Source organism: Equus asinus, chromosome 2 (assembly GCF_041296235.1).
Source record: "Equus asinus isolate D_3611 breed Donkey chromosome 2, EquAss-T2T_v2, whole genome shotgun sequence".
NCBI classification, from domain to species: Eukaryota; Metazoa; Chordata; class Mammalia; order Perissodactyla; family Equidae; genus Equus; species Equus asinus.
The window spans coordinates 103,316,434-103,332,669 of NC_091791.1; the positions used below are offsets into that span (position 1 = coordinate 103,316,434).

A 16,236-nucleotide genomic window follows, 5' to 3' on the forward strand; every position below is an offset into this window, starting at 1 on the left:
AAGGTTTCTAACTGCAGAATCCTGGCAAGTTACTATACCTCTCTGTGCTACAGGCTCCTCATCTGTAAAGCAAAGATCATAACAGAACCTCTCTCATCAGGTGTTTGTGAACTAAATGAGTACAAGTAGGCAAAGAGCCTGTCCGATGGTAAGCACTCAGTGATTGTTAGCTAGTGGGAGGTCAGTAGGCATCAGGCATCATCAGCCTCATAAAATCCCGTCAGAATCTGAAAGCAGTACTAGGAAGCCACTGCTACTCAGGACAGATTCCTGGGAATAGTCCTCATCATAACAAAATGAGACATCTTAGTGGAAAAGGAGCCTGACTAAGAGCCAGGAGTGCTGGATTTAAGTTCCAGTTCTGCTTGTAACTAGCTAAAGCCATCGGCATCTCCCGCCTGAACTCCCAGAGTCTAATTTCACCCCCTGCCATCCTAACCCTCTCTCCCTCCTCTTGCGCCCTCTGATGCTCTCCTCTCCACACGGCAGCCAGAATGGTCCTTCAAAAGCATAAATCAGTTTAATAGAGATAGAGTTTCAGTTCTGCAGTGGAAAGAGTTCTGGAGATTGGTTATGCAACAGTGTGAAGGTGCTTAACGCTACCGAACTGTATGCTTACAACTGGCTAAGATGGGCAACTTTATGTTATATGAATTTTGCCACAATTAAAAACTGATGGAAATAAAACCCAAATTCCTCGTCATGGTCCAGGGGGCCCTAGATGCTCTGGTCCCACCGATGTCTCCAGCTTCATCTCGTTGCCTCCCACTCTTCCTCATCACGGTTCTGCCACACCAGCTTCCCCATTTCTCAGGCTTGCCCACTCCCGACCCCACCCCCCTACCTGAGGGCCTTAGCATTTGCCTTCTTTTTCCTCCCTGGATCCCTCATTGCCAGGTTACTGGTTCTTCCTTGTCATTCAGGTTTCGGCTTGGGGAGCCTCTCTTTGACCACAGTTGGCAGTAGCCCTGCTCCTTCCTCTCTCTCCAGAAACGCTTTGGACATAGATGGGCAAATTCTAAGGTCCAGAACAGATGTGGTGTAGCTTCAATTTAGAAATGTCTTACACGAAACACCCTCAGTTTGGGACCTTTCGGTTCATTCTTGCCCAGGTCTTTCCTTCTGCCTGACTCTCCAAAATGTCTTAGCTGTCCCACCAGTTCTGTACTGCTTTTCTCTCCCATCTTTACCTCCTGGATATCTCCTTTCACTTCCCTGGGCAGTGCATGAACCAAGTTGTTTCTCTCAGGCTTTTCAGGGTGTTCTCCTGGCTTGGCCCAAATGTCAATGACTTCCTTCTTGAAGCCTTCTCTGGTCAGCCAAGACCAAGTGTCGCTCTCCTTCCTCTGTGTGGCTTTACCAATGCCACTCTTACATCCCACCTGCTGCCTGCACTACACCTATCCTGGTTTTCCCTATAAGATGGTAAGCTTTCTGAGGAGGATGGGAAGTTTATCACCATCTCTGAGCTCCCTATATAACCTAACCCCAAGAACTTTCACAAAGCAGGAGCTCAGGAAACACTGAATAAATCATAAATGATCTCAGGTCGATCTGACCTCGAGCATATCTAGCTCCTGATTCTAACTGGGTGACATTTCCCTTAAGATTCAGTCTTTCCTTCCACAGATTCACAATGCTGGGGTAACTGGTCCTGTGGACAAAAAGGGTCTTGAGGAAGAAAGGCTTGGCCTGCAGCTCTTTCTGAGCCTATGGCAGTAGGTTCAACTTTTCAAAGGCCATCACTGCTTATTGTAGTGGTTCTCAAAGTGAAGTGCCCGGACCAGTAGCATTAACATCACCTAAGGACTTGTTACAAATGCAGAATCTTGTATCTCTACTCAGGCCTACTAATTAGAAACTCTGGGAGAGGGGTCTAGCAATCTGTGCATTAACAAGCCCTCTGGGTAAATCTGATGCATGCTCAAGTTTGAAAGCCACCAATTTTAGAAACTTTTCAGGTCTCTTAAGCTGTTCCACCTCCAAAGTGTGGCCTCTTTACCACGTTATGTCATACAAGTTGGTTCCATCTGCAATTACCCATTTCTCCAAATTGATAACTATCTCAAACTGTTTCAGGGCATCCTTGCAGGGATTCTTTTTTGACCTTACATTCAACTTGTCATTCTTCTTCCTCCTTCCTCATACAAAGCTCCAACAAAATTACATAGCACCCTCACTGCATTACGGACAATCTGATCCTTGAATGTTTAAGCGATGCTTAGAGGGTCTGTGCAAGAATGTGAGACCCAGGAAACAAAGAGGTGGAGTCATTGAGAGCGAAAGACTGCAGGCAGCGGCCTCAGCAGAAAGGCAAAGAAGAATATAATGGGCAGGGCCGTCCAGTGGCGCAGCGGTTAAGTGCGCACGTTTCACTTCGGTGGCCCCAGGTTTGCCAGTTCGGACCCCAGGGGCAGACATGGCACCACTTGGCAAGCCATGCTGTGGTAGGCATCCCACATATAATGTAGAGGAAGATGGGCATGGATGTTAGCTCAGGGCCAGTCTTCCTCGGCAAGAAAAAAGCAGAGGATTGGCAGAAGTTAGCTCAGGGCTAATGTTCCTCAAAAAAAAGAAAGAATATATTGGGCAGAGGCTGTGGGAAGGACTCAAAAATAGCTCTTTCTCAGTCAATTTCATGCCCAGTAGGTTTGTAACTACATCATAAACACAAGTAAAAATAGTACAGGACACTGGTTTTCAATTGTGGTCCCCAGACCAGCAGCATCAGCAGCACTCAGGAACTTGTTAGAAGTGCAAATTCTCAGGCTCCACCTCAGACCTACCAAATCAGAAACTCTGAGGATGGGGCCCTTGCAGCCTTCCAGGGGACTCTGACGCCCACTCAACTTGGAGAACCACGGGTGCAGTGCACAGAAGCATGGCCTTTTGAGAAAGACCACTGGTTTCAAATCTTCTAAAACGTTGAAATCAGAAAGTCTGTGTAAACTGTTAAGCCAGCCCTAGGTCAGAGTAAGCACTCAATACAAATCTCATCTCCTCCTCTGCCTCCTCCTCCTCCTCCTCCTCCTTCGTTATCATTGTCATCACCATCTTTGTCATCACCATCAGCTGCAGCAGCATCACCATCATCATCATCATCATCACTATAATTGACAAATAGCCACTGAAATGACATCACCAGATCCGAGGTTCCCAAGTTGGCCATCCTGGATTCACAAGCCTTCTCTGGCAGAAGAGGGGAGAGGATTGATGGGCAGCTCACACTCCAGCACAGCTGCAGTGGCATCTGTGCACATAGCCAGGTGCTGGAGGTTCTTCAGGCCGGGGAAACCTGGCACAGGTGCACATCCTGCCTCCGCTCACACCCTGCTTCCATTCCCCACAGTAATTGGAGGCTGGAAGCTTGTCATAAATTTGCTTAGTGGAGCAGTTAAGGTCTTCATTGACCTGCTGTGAACAGCTTCTAAGATCCTGCTTCTGGACTCACAGCCCCTTTCCTGCCTGGGCTTCACTTGGTATTTTCTCCACCTCTTCTTACCATAGACAAGTACCTCTGGGATCACCATCTTCTTCCTTCATTGCCCTTCTAATTGTTTTTTGTAACACAGAACAGAGAAACAACCAATAATGCACAAGGCGGAGGAACCGGCTGAAGCCAGGAGCCGGGGTAGGGGGCTGCGGGGCATCAACAGTGCAGGAGGCTGTGTCACTAAGACTGGGAGAGATTAGAGACGTGGGGGACACAAGCTTATAAAGTAAGGGGAAGCTTCCAAAAATTCAAAGCACTTCCTCATCCAGAGGAATAGAATGTAAAATGCAGCTATTTCATGACGGAGAAACTCTGAAAGCTATAATGATGGAGAGAAACCCAGAGGTGACAGCAGATAGAAAATTAGATATTGGTTTGCAGCACAGTATTATGTTATTGTTTAGAGGGAGCAAAAAAAGGCTATTTTTTTTAATGGGAAAAGTCTACAGATACCACGGTTGGAAAACCATGCTCTCATTGACTGCTTCATTACCTCGGATGGACTCAGGTAGAGAAAAACTGGAGCGTATTCAGAGAAGAGCGACGAGACTGAGGAAGGGAGTACAGAGACGGGCTAATATGAAGACAGCAAGGAGCAGAATGTGTATGAAACATGGCTGCTTTGGCCCCCGGAGAAGGCGGGTGAGCAGATGGTGGGTATTCGGGAGATGTTCACATCATAAGGAGAGAGGGTGTGTGTAGCCTCACATGATGGTGTGTAAATTAGCCCTGATCAAGTGAAATCAAGGAATTTGTTCTTTGGGTTGAAATCCATGAAACTCTAGACACATATTCCACTGGGGCGCAGATAAGCAACGGCCCTCACAGGTACTATTCTCTTTGCCTGGGATATTCTTCCTCTTAAACTCGGCGTGACCAGCTCCTTCAATAATTCAGGTCTCAGCTTAGGGGTCACCTGCTCAGAGGAGACTTGCCCTCTCTAACAGAACACCTTCTCCCTCCACTCACGGGAGTCCCAGTAGGCCTTCACCCTCCATTGATTTCACAGAGCAATATAAAATTATCTTCCTCAAGGAACTTGAGGCCCAGAGAAGTTGGGTGACTTCTCCAAAGTGTCACAGGTGTAGGTGCCAGAGTTAGGATTTGAATCCAGGTTCTCTAGCTTTAGAGTCAACACTCAGCCACAGCACCATACAGTGTGTACCCAATAAGTATGTATTGAATAAATGAGTCAATCAATGCATGAGAGAATGAATGAATGTGGATTTGAATCCACAACATCTGCCCATGGCAGGCAGCAAGAAACCTACAGAGGTTTTCCCAGCTCTGTTCAGGAGGATTCCTAAATCAGCCAGACGTCCCCCACCCGCAGAGGTAATCCCAAGGCTGAATACCTGTGTGGTGCTGAAGAGGGTCTCCATACCCTGAGCCGCCAGGAAGGCCTCCCTGCCAGACCGGAGGGCGGCAACGTGCTTGAGGCAGAGCAGAAGCCCCCGGCGGATCAGCACGTAGGTATTGGCCGTGTCATGGCTGTGCCAGTCCTGATGCAGCCTGAGCAAGCCAACAACATAGCCTCTGTTCACCGCCCTGCGGCTGTTAGACTCTGAAACCAATGGGAAAAGGCAACATCAGTCATAGATTCTCTTGGCCACACCTGCCTGAGAATGTCTCAGTGGACCTCCCACAAGAGACTTATCAATTATAAAGGGAACAGTAATAACCTTCCAGTGGAGAAAACTGGCAGATGTCACCTTCATAAAGTGATCAAAGTCAACATCACCAGATACGATGCACAGAGAAAGACACAGCATCAACTACGGTATTCTTGCCAAAAACGATAACCTGAATTTAGCCACGAGGAAAATCAGCAAACCCAAAATGACGGACTTGCTATGAAACATCTGATCTGTACTGTTCAAAAATGTCAAGGTCATGAAAGGCAAAAATAACAGGAAAAAAAGACCAAGGAATTGAGCTAAAGGAGACTAAAAGTCATGATATGTAAGTACGACACATAATTATAATTTATATCCTGGGCCAGAGAGCAATTTTTTTCTTTTGCTACAAAAGGCACTTGGTAAAACTTGAATAAGGTCTGTAGATTAACTAATAGTATTCTATTAATGTATATTAGATTTTGATATACTGTGGTTATACAAAAGAATATCAATGTTTTCAGGAAATTCACAATTGGAGTATGTGAATGTCTATAAGTTATTCTCAAATAGTTCAGAAAAAAATTATAATTGTGGGGAGAAAGAAAGAGAGAGAGAGAGTGATTTCCACCAGATTTCCATCCTTCTTCCCTAAATCTCAGTGGATTTAGGATTTTGTCATTGAGTTGAGCAAACTAGAAGGTTTAGGTTGAGAAGAAGACACCAAGTGAGACAAAGCATCTGAAAGGCTGTCATGTTAAGAGATACACTGGGTGTTTCTCCTAAAGAGAATGGAAGCCAGTTTATGAATAATCAAGCATTTACCTCAGTCCAAGAAAGGAATTCCTCATGGTCAATGCTATCCAACCAGAGGATGGACACTATGTGGCAGTAACTGGGCACTATAAATGTTCCGGTAGAGGTTGGAAATCCACCCAGGAGGGATGTAGCATGGGGCTTTCTTATAATTGATGAAGAGCTGTAATAGTGTTTCTACAGTCCCCTTCACCTCTTCAATACCAGGATTTCTCTTTGTTAGTTGAACGACCCTGGTGGAGACCTCCTATGAGACCCATCTTATGAGATAAGTGGATGATTTCTTAATTTCCCCAAGAAATAGCTTAAATTCTCTTTGAAGAAACAAAGGGGAAAGAATAGTCCAAGATACCTCCCTCAACAGTTAACACGTGCCACTCTTCATGTTAAATTCTTCAAGCTACAGAGTCGGTGGACAAATGTCTACCAGTCCAGATCTATCCAGTAGACGCCTGGTCATCTCCACTCCTGTGGACGAGGCGCATTGCTGGACTCTAATCGGCTGACCCTCAGGCACAAATGCCCAATTCTTGCAGCTCTGACCTCTCACTACTGCATCCTCCTCTATCCAAACTGTTCATGCTGGTTTATGGGACACTACGCACTTCTGGCCAGTGTGAGAGCGATCCCCTGAGCCATAATTGCATAAGCAAAATTTCAGCTCAAAGTCAGATTTTTCCCTAAGACCATGTAAGCGCACATGAATGAAAAAATAACATGGAAATTTAATGCTTTATTCCAGAGGGGTTTTCTCATAATATTAATGGAATTCTTTTTTTTTTTTCCTGCTTGTTTGTCAAATTGTAAATTGTCAGGCTTGACTGAGCCCCACTGAGATTTTTGACCCATTTGTGCAGTTGGTTTATTTTTTTTTTTTTTTTTTTGCCTTTTACAACATTTCATTCAGCCATGACCCTGAACTGAGGAGTGACGAGCTTTATTCATCCGGCGAGTGTTTGTGGAAGGTTTAAATCGCCTTCATTATCTCCTTTAATGAATTATTCTTTTGTATCAGAAATATTTCTCTCCTTGGCTGGTCCCGGCCACAAAGCACTAGAGTTCTTTACTGCCTAAATGAGGTTCCAGCCTATCCAATATCTGATGTTTAAAAGAAAATTGAGGATTAAGAAGGAGGTATTAAAGGAAAGTATCGCCTGCTGAAAAGATGCGAAAATGGCAAGAACAGTTCACAGAGGCCCCGCGGGCCGTCAGGGCTTAAGGACTTGTGTCTTTTATCTATTTTAAGGGTATGAGACTAATAACGCATTATCCCAATGACCTTCATCCTCTACTCTTTTTTGGGGGTCGGGGGGGAGGAGATAATGGGAAAAAATCTTTAATTGTCTGAGAGAAAAATCCCTTATCAAATTCCAATGATTTTATTCATGATTTCCTGTTAATCCTCAACAAGCTGTCATGTTTACTAACATCTAAAATAGCTAAACCCCTTCCCCCTCGACCATAAATCAGTCGATCTCTCTGAGAATGGCTCGGGGAGTTCTGCAAAAGTCAATACGCATCTAAAACCCGACAAGAGGAGATTATCAAACTGAGGAAGAGCGAACGTGGAGAAGAGCCAAAGAATGAAATGAGGGTCACCCGAATCAGCGATTTGCAGGAGTTCTAGAAGTTGTGAGAGGAAAACACCGCTCGTCTGAGGGAGGCCAAGTAGGGAGGAGAAAATGTGGGGTTTCAAACACTGTTTGGGGCGAGCTCAGGGTTGCGGGGTGAAGAGGGCTCCAGGTCCCACAACCCTCTTCAAAACAGACAGCTCACTTTATTCTGTTTACATCAATAGTCTCCTCCTAAGGTCTTCCCGGAAAAAAAGTTCCTGGCATTGAATTTTTTTTTAATTTCCTAAGTAGATTGATTCATCTTAAACAGATTGGAGGATGAAGGTGGGATGGCCAGAGAGGAATTCTGAGGGGCTTTAATTTAACACTCGCCCCCAGCCCGTACCCATATGGCCAACTTTAAGGTGCTCCCGGTGCCTCCTGCTCTGCCGGCCCCTCCCTGGAGGCCTCCTGCTCAAGATGGTTTCTGGTCAGTTTCCTTTGGCAAATCCACGAACTTGTTTTTGTCCTCACCCCCAATTTACCCTCTTATATTCTACTATTTGTACCTCTCTCTCCGGATTATATCTTCCCGGGGTCTTATCAGTAGCTAATTCTCAGTCTGAAGTGTGATCTAGCAATATCCTTATTTTTACCTTAGATATCTCTTCACTGAGGTTCAAAGGTTTTTCTTTAGGGCAGACGCCACTGATGAGGATTTTTACCCTCGGACAAAAAGGAAAAAGAAAACTGGAAGGGAATATACCAAGATGTTAATAATACTTCCGGTGGATGGGGAGGATTTTGCTCATTTAGCCTTTCCCGTAGTTTTTACGCCCCACATATTCTGCAATGAACCTTGATAATTAGGAGGAAAAAACTAGGTTACCCTTTGACAGGAGGTCTAGAGACTTTTGGCCACGCCATGTTGTAAATGTCCGTGGGCAGGGCAAGCAGGCTCCAGGTTGCCATAGCAACCAACTCACCTTTTTTGTCTTACCCCATCCCCTTCAAAAGTGAGTTACCTGCCTAGCCCTGAAGGCATTTGAGATCATGATCATTTCCATAAAGATGTTTGTCTACTAAACAGGAAAGCCTAAATGCCTTCAAGAATCCAAGATTGAATTTCTCAGGCGGAATTTTCAGCCCATGACAGGCTGTTGGGAGAAAAGCTTGGGGACCCAGATTATTATAACTTTAAACAGCCTACTATTCTGCCCCTATTTGGCAATACCAAAGGAAAATCTCATCACTACTCTTTATTTCCCATATCTGGGAATTTCATCACCCCTTTTAGGGTCAAGCGATGCCCTAAAGCAGAGGAAATGTGGGAACATACAGCAGAGTAGTGAGCTGGACACTTTGACCACACAGCCCTAGGAATGAGATGTACAAGTGAGCGCAGACCTCTCAACTTGTCTTTCCCATACTCAGGTAACCGTCACTGCCCAGCTGGGCCTGCTCTGTGGGCAGACCCTTCAGCTGCTGGCTTTCTTTCTGGAGTCCTTGCACCTGGCCAGGAGCTCGACCACTTTCTAGCTGTGTGGCCTTGAGCATGTTACTTCACAGCTCCATCATTCTGTCTTTATCTGAAGAACGAAACTAATAACAATCCATTCCTGGCGGGGCTGTTGAGAAAATTAAATAATACATATAAAGTGGATAGCTTGATGCCTGGTACATAACAAACGCCCAGTACCTTGCCTATTATAATTGTCATTATGAGAAGCATCATCTATTTATCATCCCAACTTCCCCCTCTTATTATGGACAACAAAATGCCAAATGCTCAGGACATGAACATATTCCTTTTGACAGCCTCATGCAAGAACAGGAGCTCCAGAGTCACATAGCCGTAGATTTGAATTTTGGCGCTACCGTTTACTAGCAGTATAACCTTGGTTAAGTTACTTAGCCAATCTGAACCATATTCCCATCATCTGCAAATATTAAACCAAGATTTTAAAAGGTAACGATAATTAAAGCATCTACCTTACAAGTCCGTTATAAGGAACAAATGCATAGCATAGCACCTGGCACAAAGTACATGCTCAATAAATGATAATTCCCTTCTCCATAAGGAGGACTACTAAACTTCACATACCTTTCACCAGCGGGAATAGCCCAAGGAAAAGTTTCAAAATAAGTAAAATTCATAATCAGAGTTCTTCAATCCCCGTGTAATGTAATTGACTTCTCATCCCAAAATGGCCACCAGTTTTATGTTGTCCCTTATCTGTCCTGAAACACTCTCATAGACACACAGTGACGATCACATCCCATTTTATCCCAGGTGCCCTTACAGACAGTCTCCATAGTGTAGACCTTTATCGTTTCCCTGTCTGGCAAAATTTACCTCTATTGGTTCCCATTACTCTAAAACTTTTTTAGAAGACTGGTTAGTGCTCTAAGATCCTCTTAGTGGATAATGGGCAAGTGCTTAACAGCCCACCCTTGCTTTTGATAAGGTGTGTATGATTAAGAGTAAACAAAAGGATTCCAGGCCCCCAGCATTCCTGAGAAGAGAAATCATCTTTAGTCACACAGGGTACTGGGACATTACTATCCCAAGAAATTCTTGCCCAGGAAAATTAAATAGCTTTATCATTTGTTTCATGAACTTCATGAAAATCCACTCATGTGAACTGTTGACAATTCAGCTAGTCCTTTTCAGGACTGTAGCCCCCTTCTCAAAACAGAAGACCGCTCAATTGGGCTTATCAAACTCTCATTTACTCTCCAAGGTTTGCTCCTGAACCCTCCCTTCACTGTGTCTCCCCAACCCTAAGCAGTCAGATCACAAACGTTGCCTGATCTCCATCAGGACCCCACATTGAAGACCCACTTTGAACCAGAGCACTCAAATCCTGTAATAGTCCACTCTCGAACTCCCCCAGCAGAGATACTATTAAAATTCAAAGTAATGGTGACCCTAACTTCAGCACGCAATACGCTCATTACATTTTGCAACAGATCATTTTGGTGGCCTTTTCACGGTGTCCAGCTAGAAGATATTTCTGGACCACGCAGGCTTTCATCAAGACTTCTGAATCATATCACACGAACCACGAGCTGCCTCCTTTGCCATCATAACACCCGTTACAATTATGGGGTATTTATGTGCTGAATGTTTCCTGTGTGTTCAGCACTGGGCTAATCATTTTACATGATTATCTCATTTATCTCATGGAAATGCCTTGAGATAAGCATTATTTTCCTCCTTTTACAAATGAAGACACAGGCTGAGAGAAGTTAAACAACTTATTTAAGTCTGTAGAGCTTATAAATGGCAGATCTAGGATTCAAATGGATTCCTCCATCTGCCTCCAAAGCTGACATGCCACGTTGTTATCCCCAATGCTGTTGATGCTGGTTAGTACAGTTGTACACGCTTTTGCACCCAGACAAAGACCTTGAACTGTTAGCCCAAGAACCAGCTAATTGAGGAAGGTTTCTGTAAGGCTATTGGATGGAAAGCGGAGGAACACCTGAGGCCTGAGGTGCTTGATGGGAGTGGCTTTCAGCCAAATTTAACTTGGCTCGGCCCCTCTACCCATCCCCCTCCCCCATCTTCTCTGCTCCCTCCCAGGCCCTAAACTGTGGTGAGAGTTGGTTTTTAAAATGAAACTGGAGAAAGTTTAAAGGCCCAAACAAACGGCCTCTGCTTCTTTAGGTCACTGCAGGAAATGTTTGGGAACCTTCCTGACACCCAGCCAGTGACTCCATGAGGCCGGCCCAGAAGTGAGGCCCAGAACGTGAGCGCAATGCCTTTGAGCAGGAGTGACTCAGCTCTCACCCTTTCCTCCCCACAGCTGCAGGAGTGGCTCACTCACAAAGGAGGAGCAGCCTTCTATGTGCTGAAACGTAACTAATCTTCATGTCATCCTAATGGAAATTATACTCGATTCCCATTAGCTCAAATAAGAATAATGATATTGAATTAGCTTACAGGTATTTTTTCTCTCTGTAGAAGAGATACATTTCAGGAAACTTGACTATAAGTAAATTTTGGTTTCAAGCAAATCTTGTTTTCCCATTGACTGCCTTTATAAAATTAAAGATGCTTTTCCTACGCTCCAGAAATAGTGGCTAAGAAGGACAAGAGACTATCCTTCTTAGCATTGTTCTAAATCTAGAATCATCTACAATTTGGTTTTGAATCACCAACTCATTCTAATACCTTTCCACAGATACAGTCCCAAAGCACAGGAATTTCCTCACTCTCAGAAAGCCGAAGAATTCACATGGGCCTCTTCCTCTACACAGCCCTGTGTGTCCTCTTATCCTTAGAGTGTGCAATGTCTAACGAAGGGCATTAGGCAGCGATGCTGCAGGAGAAGGGGCCACTAGCAGTGACATACTCCAGACTCCAAACTCCTCCTATTCAGTACTCCACAGCCATATGATGGATCAGCCTCATCTTGTACTTTATCAGTTCTAACGCAGATACTTTTTCACATTTTAGCATTTCCAAAATTAAGGTGCTTCTTAGCAATGATGGTGTTTCAATTATAACTGGCAGCGTTTTCTTATTCTTAGTGGCACATAAAAAATGGTGCATCTTATAGTCAATGACATCTCAGATTTGAGGAAATATGATTAATTTTTCAATATTGCTAGTTTGAAAATTCTCTAAAATGAGTTGGTTCCCAGCCAAAGGTGATCACTCGAGAGGTTTCTGTGCATATGCAAATAAGCAGAGACACTTTGTCCTGAGAGCCAGAACCTGCTGTGGCTAGGCACATGGTAAATTATCAACTAAAACCATGCTCAGGTACCCAGAACCCAATGCATCATCATTAATTCAGTCAACAAACATTTGTCTAGCAACTACTATGTGCCAGTATGTGCCAGGCACTGTTGTAGGCACTGGGGATACAGCAGGAAACAAGATAGAAAAAGTCTCTGCTTTTAAGGAGCTTGCATTCCCATGGGGGAGTTGGGGAGACGCAAATCCAAAAGGGCATAAAGAAAAACAAATAAGGTCATTTTGTACCGTGACAAGTGCTACAGTGGAAATAAAACAGTGATGACATAGTGACTAGGTGGGGCAGCTACTTTAGCTTGAGTGGTGAGGGAAGACTTTGAGGAGGGGGCATTAGTGCTGAGATTTGAATGGTAGGAAGGAATCAAGATGCAGAGATCTGGGAGCAGAAAATTCTAGAAATCTTGAGAGCACAGCAAGTGGAAAAGCCCAAAGTTGGTGAGTGCAAATAACAAAAGTCTGGGAGCTAAAGCCAAGTGAAGAAAGGGCGGGAGAGCAGTAGGAGAATGCGGGACCCCTGTCCCTCTGACAGCGGGTTGTGCAAAAGCTGGGGGACGTGTCAGGCTGAGATTTCCCCACTCTCCTTTTTGTTATTTTGGCATCTCTGCAAGAAAGCTCTTAGGAATGATTATGTTTCCCCTGGACCTAAACTTTCCCAGGAGTTTTCCTACCCATCCAGAGTTTTATTTTGAGTCTAGATTCTTGGTGGGGAAAGAAGCACTTGCTAAGTCCCAAGACTAGCCATGAACCCTTCTGGGTCCCTGCAGAAAACCTTCCACCTGGTTTCATTTTGCTGATTCCAAGGTGAACTCATCAAGATGACACTTAAAGAAGAAAGCCAGGATTTACACCAGGAAGGAGAAAAACAGAGACCATCCCCACCTGCCTTTCTCTGTCGGTTAATGTGTGAGACACCTGTCTGTCGGTGGCCTTGCCTGCTTCTGGCCAGAGTTCAGACAAGCAGTATGGACTGCAGGAAAACAGATCGGCGGGGTTGCAAACATCATGTGCAAATTGGTTCATGCTGCATTACACCTCCAGGCCTTGAGCATGCATGGAGGAAGGCAAAGAGCATACGCTCCCGAGCTCCTGGCCTGCTGTCCTTCGGCCTTCTGTCACCCAATAGCACATCACTATCAAATCACAGAACTGCGAGCCTACGCTTCCTCGTGTTAACTCAGTTCCTTCACTCATGATCCTTCAGTCCTCTCTCCTCCCACCTGGACTGTGCCAGCAACAGCCTCCTATTCAGCCCCAATGCCTCCTGCTCTCCTCCATTGCCCAACACATCTTACTAAAGCACAACTTGATGCTGGCATCCCATACCCAAAAAATTGTAACAGCTCCAGGGAACTCTGGAAGGTCTGAGGATGCCAAGAGGGGTCTGGTGTCCCCTGGGCCTCACTGTAAGGGGAGCAGTGGTTGCCAGACTGTGTGTCCCTGGGATAGGAGGAAGGGCTGAGGAAGAGGTTGGGTGGGGTCTCTCTAACCCCCGCTGCCACCAGGGCAGCCTCACCATCATCTGTTTACATGCAATGGTGCTGCAAAGGATTTCACTTAAGAATTTTTTTAAGCCGTTCTCTATCTTTAAAAAAAATTAAAGATTTGAAACCCTTTGGTAGTGAAATGAAAGGATAGATTTTAGTCCCAATATGCCAAGTACATATTACACAACCTTAGGCAAGTCAGCCAACCTCTTTGAGGCTTAATTTTTCTCTATCGAACAGTTTCTAGTTTCTCAACCTCATACTATTGGCATTTGGGGCTGGCTAGTATTTCTGGTTGGGGGCGGGGTGGGGGAGTTTGCCTTGTGCATTGTAGGATGTTTAGCAGCATCCTGGTCTCCACCCACTAAATGTCAGGAGCATCCCCACCCCCACGGATGTGACAACCAGAAATGTCTCCAGACCTTGCTAAATGTTCCCTTGGCAGCAAAATCGCTTATGTTGAGAACCACCGCTATAGAATGGTTAAATATTTACCTATCTTGCAGGACTACAGTGAAGATTAAATGAGATAATAAATGCAAAGGGGCTTTGTAAACTGCTATGACTAGAAGTCTGGAGGAAACACCTGACTTTCACCTTGACATAGACAAATAATTGTACCGTCAATCCTGAATGTGATGAAGAAGCTTCCGTGCACTTTCTGAGCCGTAAGATGTTTATCTTTTTGTCTATCGCTTTAAATCTTTGTGATACTTTATCTTTGTCAATCCATAGCCAGTCATTCATTATGCCAGGATGATACAAGGTCTAAAATCTGCAGCATTTAGAGCTCAGCATTCCTGGATGTTAACCCCTGATTCCCTAGAATGAAAACAAAATCAGTGCGTTTGGGCCAACTCAAAGCATGGAATCCGCAGCATTTGTTGATTTACTTCCTCTTTTTATGGAAAAAGCTTCTAGAGGCAAGACAGACACTGAAAACAACTCTGTGTCACCCAACGCTCAGGGAGATGTTGGGAGAGGAATTTACATTGCAACAGGATTTATGCCCGTGAATGACCCCATCGTGAAATTCCCAGGATTTTCCAAGTGGTGGCAATAGTAAGAGGAGAGTTGGTCTTTACAGAGATTTACTAAGATCTAGCACTGTGCCCCCACTATAAACACATCACCTTGTTTAAATCTTACTAATTACCCTCGGAGGGTATCATTTTCCTGCCTTACCCATGAGAGATCTGCAGCACAGTCATTAAGGAACATGCCCATCATAGCCCCAATTGGAATCCACAGTCTCCTGAGAGCCAGCTTTTTGACCACTGTGCAAACATCATTCTCCACCAGGTCTTGTCCTTTCAGAGAGTAAGAGGTTTGAGCTTTTAGCAAACACACGCCACCTTCATCCACGACCCTGAGCCTCCTTGAAGACGTTTGCACTGTTGTCAAAGCAACATCATGGCTCAAACCTACAGGCAGATAATCAGGCCAGAGGGAAAGCCCTGGAGATGGAACTCAATCTTAAACCAGTGCCAGAGAACAGGATCATCTGGTTAAAAGACAACATCCTACTTGGGTATAACAACCAGGATTGGTTGCAATTTTATTACAACAATATTTTAGGTAGCCAACAGTTTTGTGTCAGGCAGGGAAAACTCGACATCACCGTCCACAGCTGTCAGACCCCGTGTGGGTGCCTCCGAATACCTGGCCATTTTCGGAAGGTGGTTCACCATTCTGCCCATACTACCAACCATCATAATCCCCACTGGAAGCTGACCCTTCGCATTTAATTAGGTTCAGTTTAATTACACTTCTTAGTCCCAAGAAACTCCAAAGTTACTTGACTAGGGCTCAAGGAGGAATACAACATTTGGATCTTTCTCTGAGTCAAACCTCGCTAGCTCCTCCTTAGGACCACCACATAGTAAAACCGAGCACACTTTTCAAACCTTCTAAAAGATGCATCCGCCCATCTTTAATTTATAATCTCAGACAACAGACTAAACTCTGAAAGCGTACCAGGAGAACATTTCAGAGGTTTTCAAACTTGATTCCTTCGAGCCCTGGAACTTCCATGGAAGTTTCTCAGTGTCAGTCAAGGGAAAGAGGAAGTGCCAAGAGAAAGAGTCATTCACTGCCCTCTCCTGCTTCTGCTCCCAATTTGTCTGCCTTAGATGTGTCATGTCCTCAGAAGATTTCATTGTTTTAAAAAAGGTTCTTCTACGAAAGAATTCTCAAACTACCCATCTTAGGCCGCTCTCCCATTTTTGGAAAACCAAACTGAAGTCAATGACAAAGCACTAACTTAAGGTCACACAGCCCACCAACAGAGTCCAGGTTTACCTGACTCCACATGGAGGGCGGGAATTATCTTTGAAATATGAAGGTTTTCTGCTTCGGAGACAGTTATAACTGAGTTCAAACTTTATATCCCACTTATCATTTGTGGGACCTTGGGAAAGATCATTAACCTCACCTCACTACACCTTCCTTGTGTATAAAACGGGAATGTAAATGCCTGGCAAGTGCAGTGCTCTGTAATTAATAG

At 44.7% G+C, this 16,236-nt stretch overlaps 1 protein-coding gene across 17 annotated transcripts in view; it reads right to left on the bottom strand.

Annotated features, from left to right (window-relative positions):
* The window catches only part of AGBL1 (AGBL carboxypeptidase 1), an 806,151-nt gene that overhangs the window by 654,363 nt on the left and 135,552 nt on the right, over nucleotides 1–16,236 (bottom strand). For all 17 annotated transcript variants that reach the window (XR_011497368.1, XR_011497363.1, XR_011497373.1 and 14 more), the window contains one exon: nucleotides 4,849–5,057. Coding sequence is in view for 12 of the 17 variants with exons in the window: in XM_070495693.1 (XP_070351794.1) it covers nucleotides 4,849–5,057 (209 nt within the window). In the remaining 5 variants the exon portion in view is untranslated. The remainder of the gene's footprint in view (nucleotides 1–4,848; nucleotides 5,058–16,236) is intronic.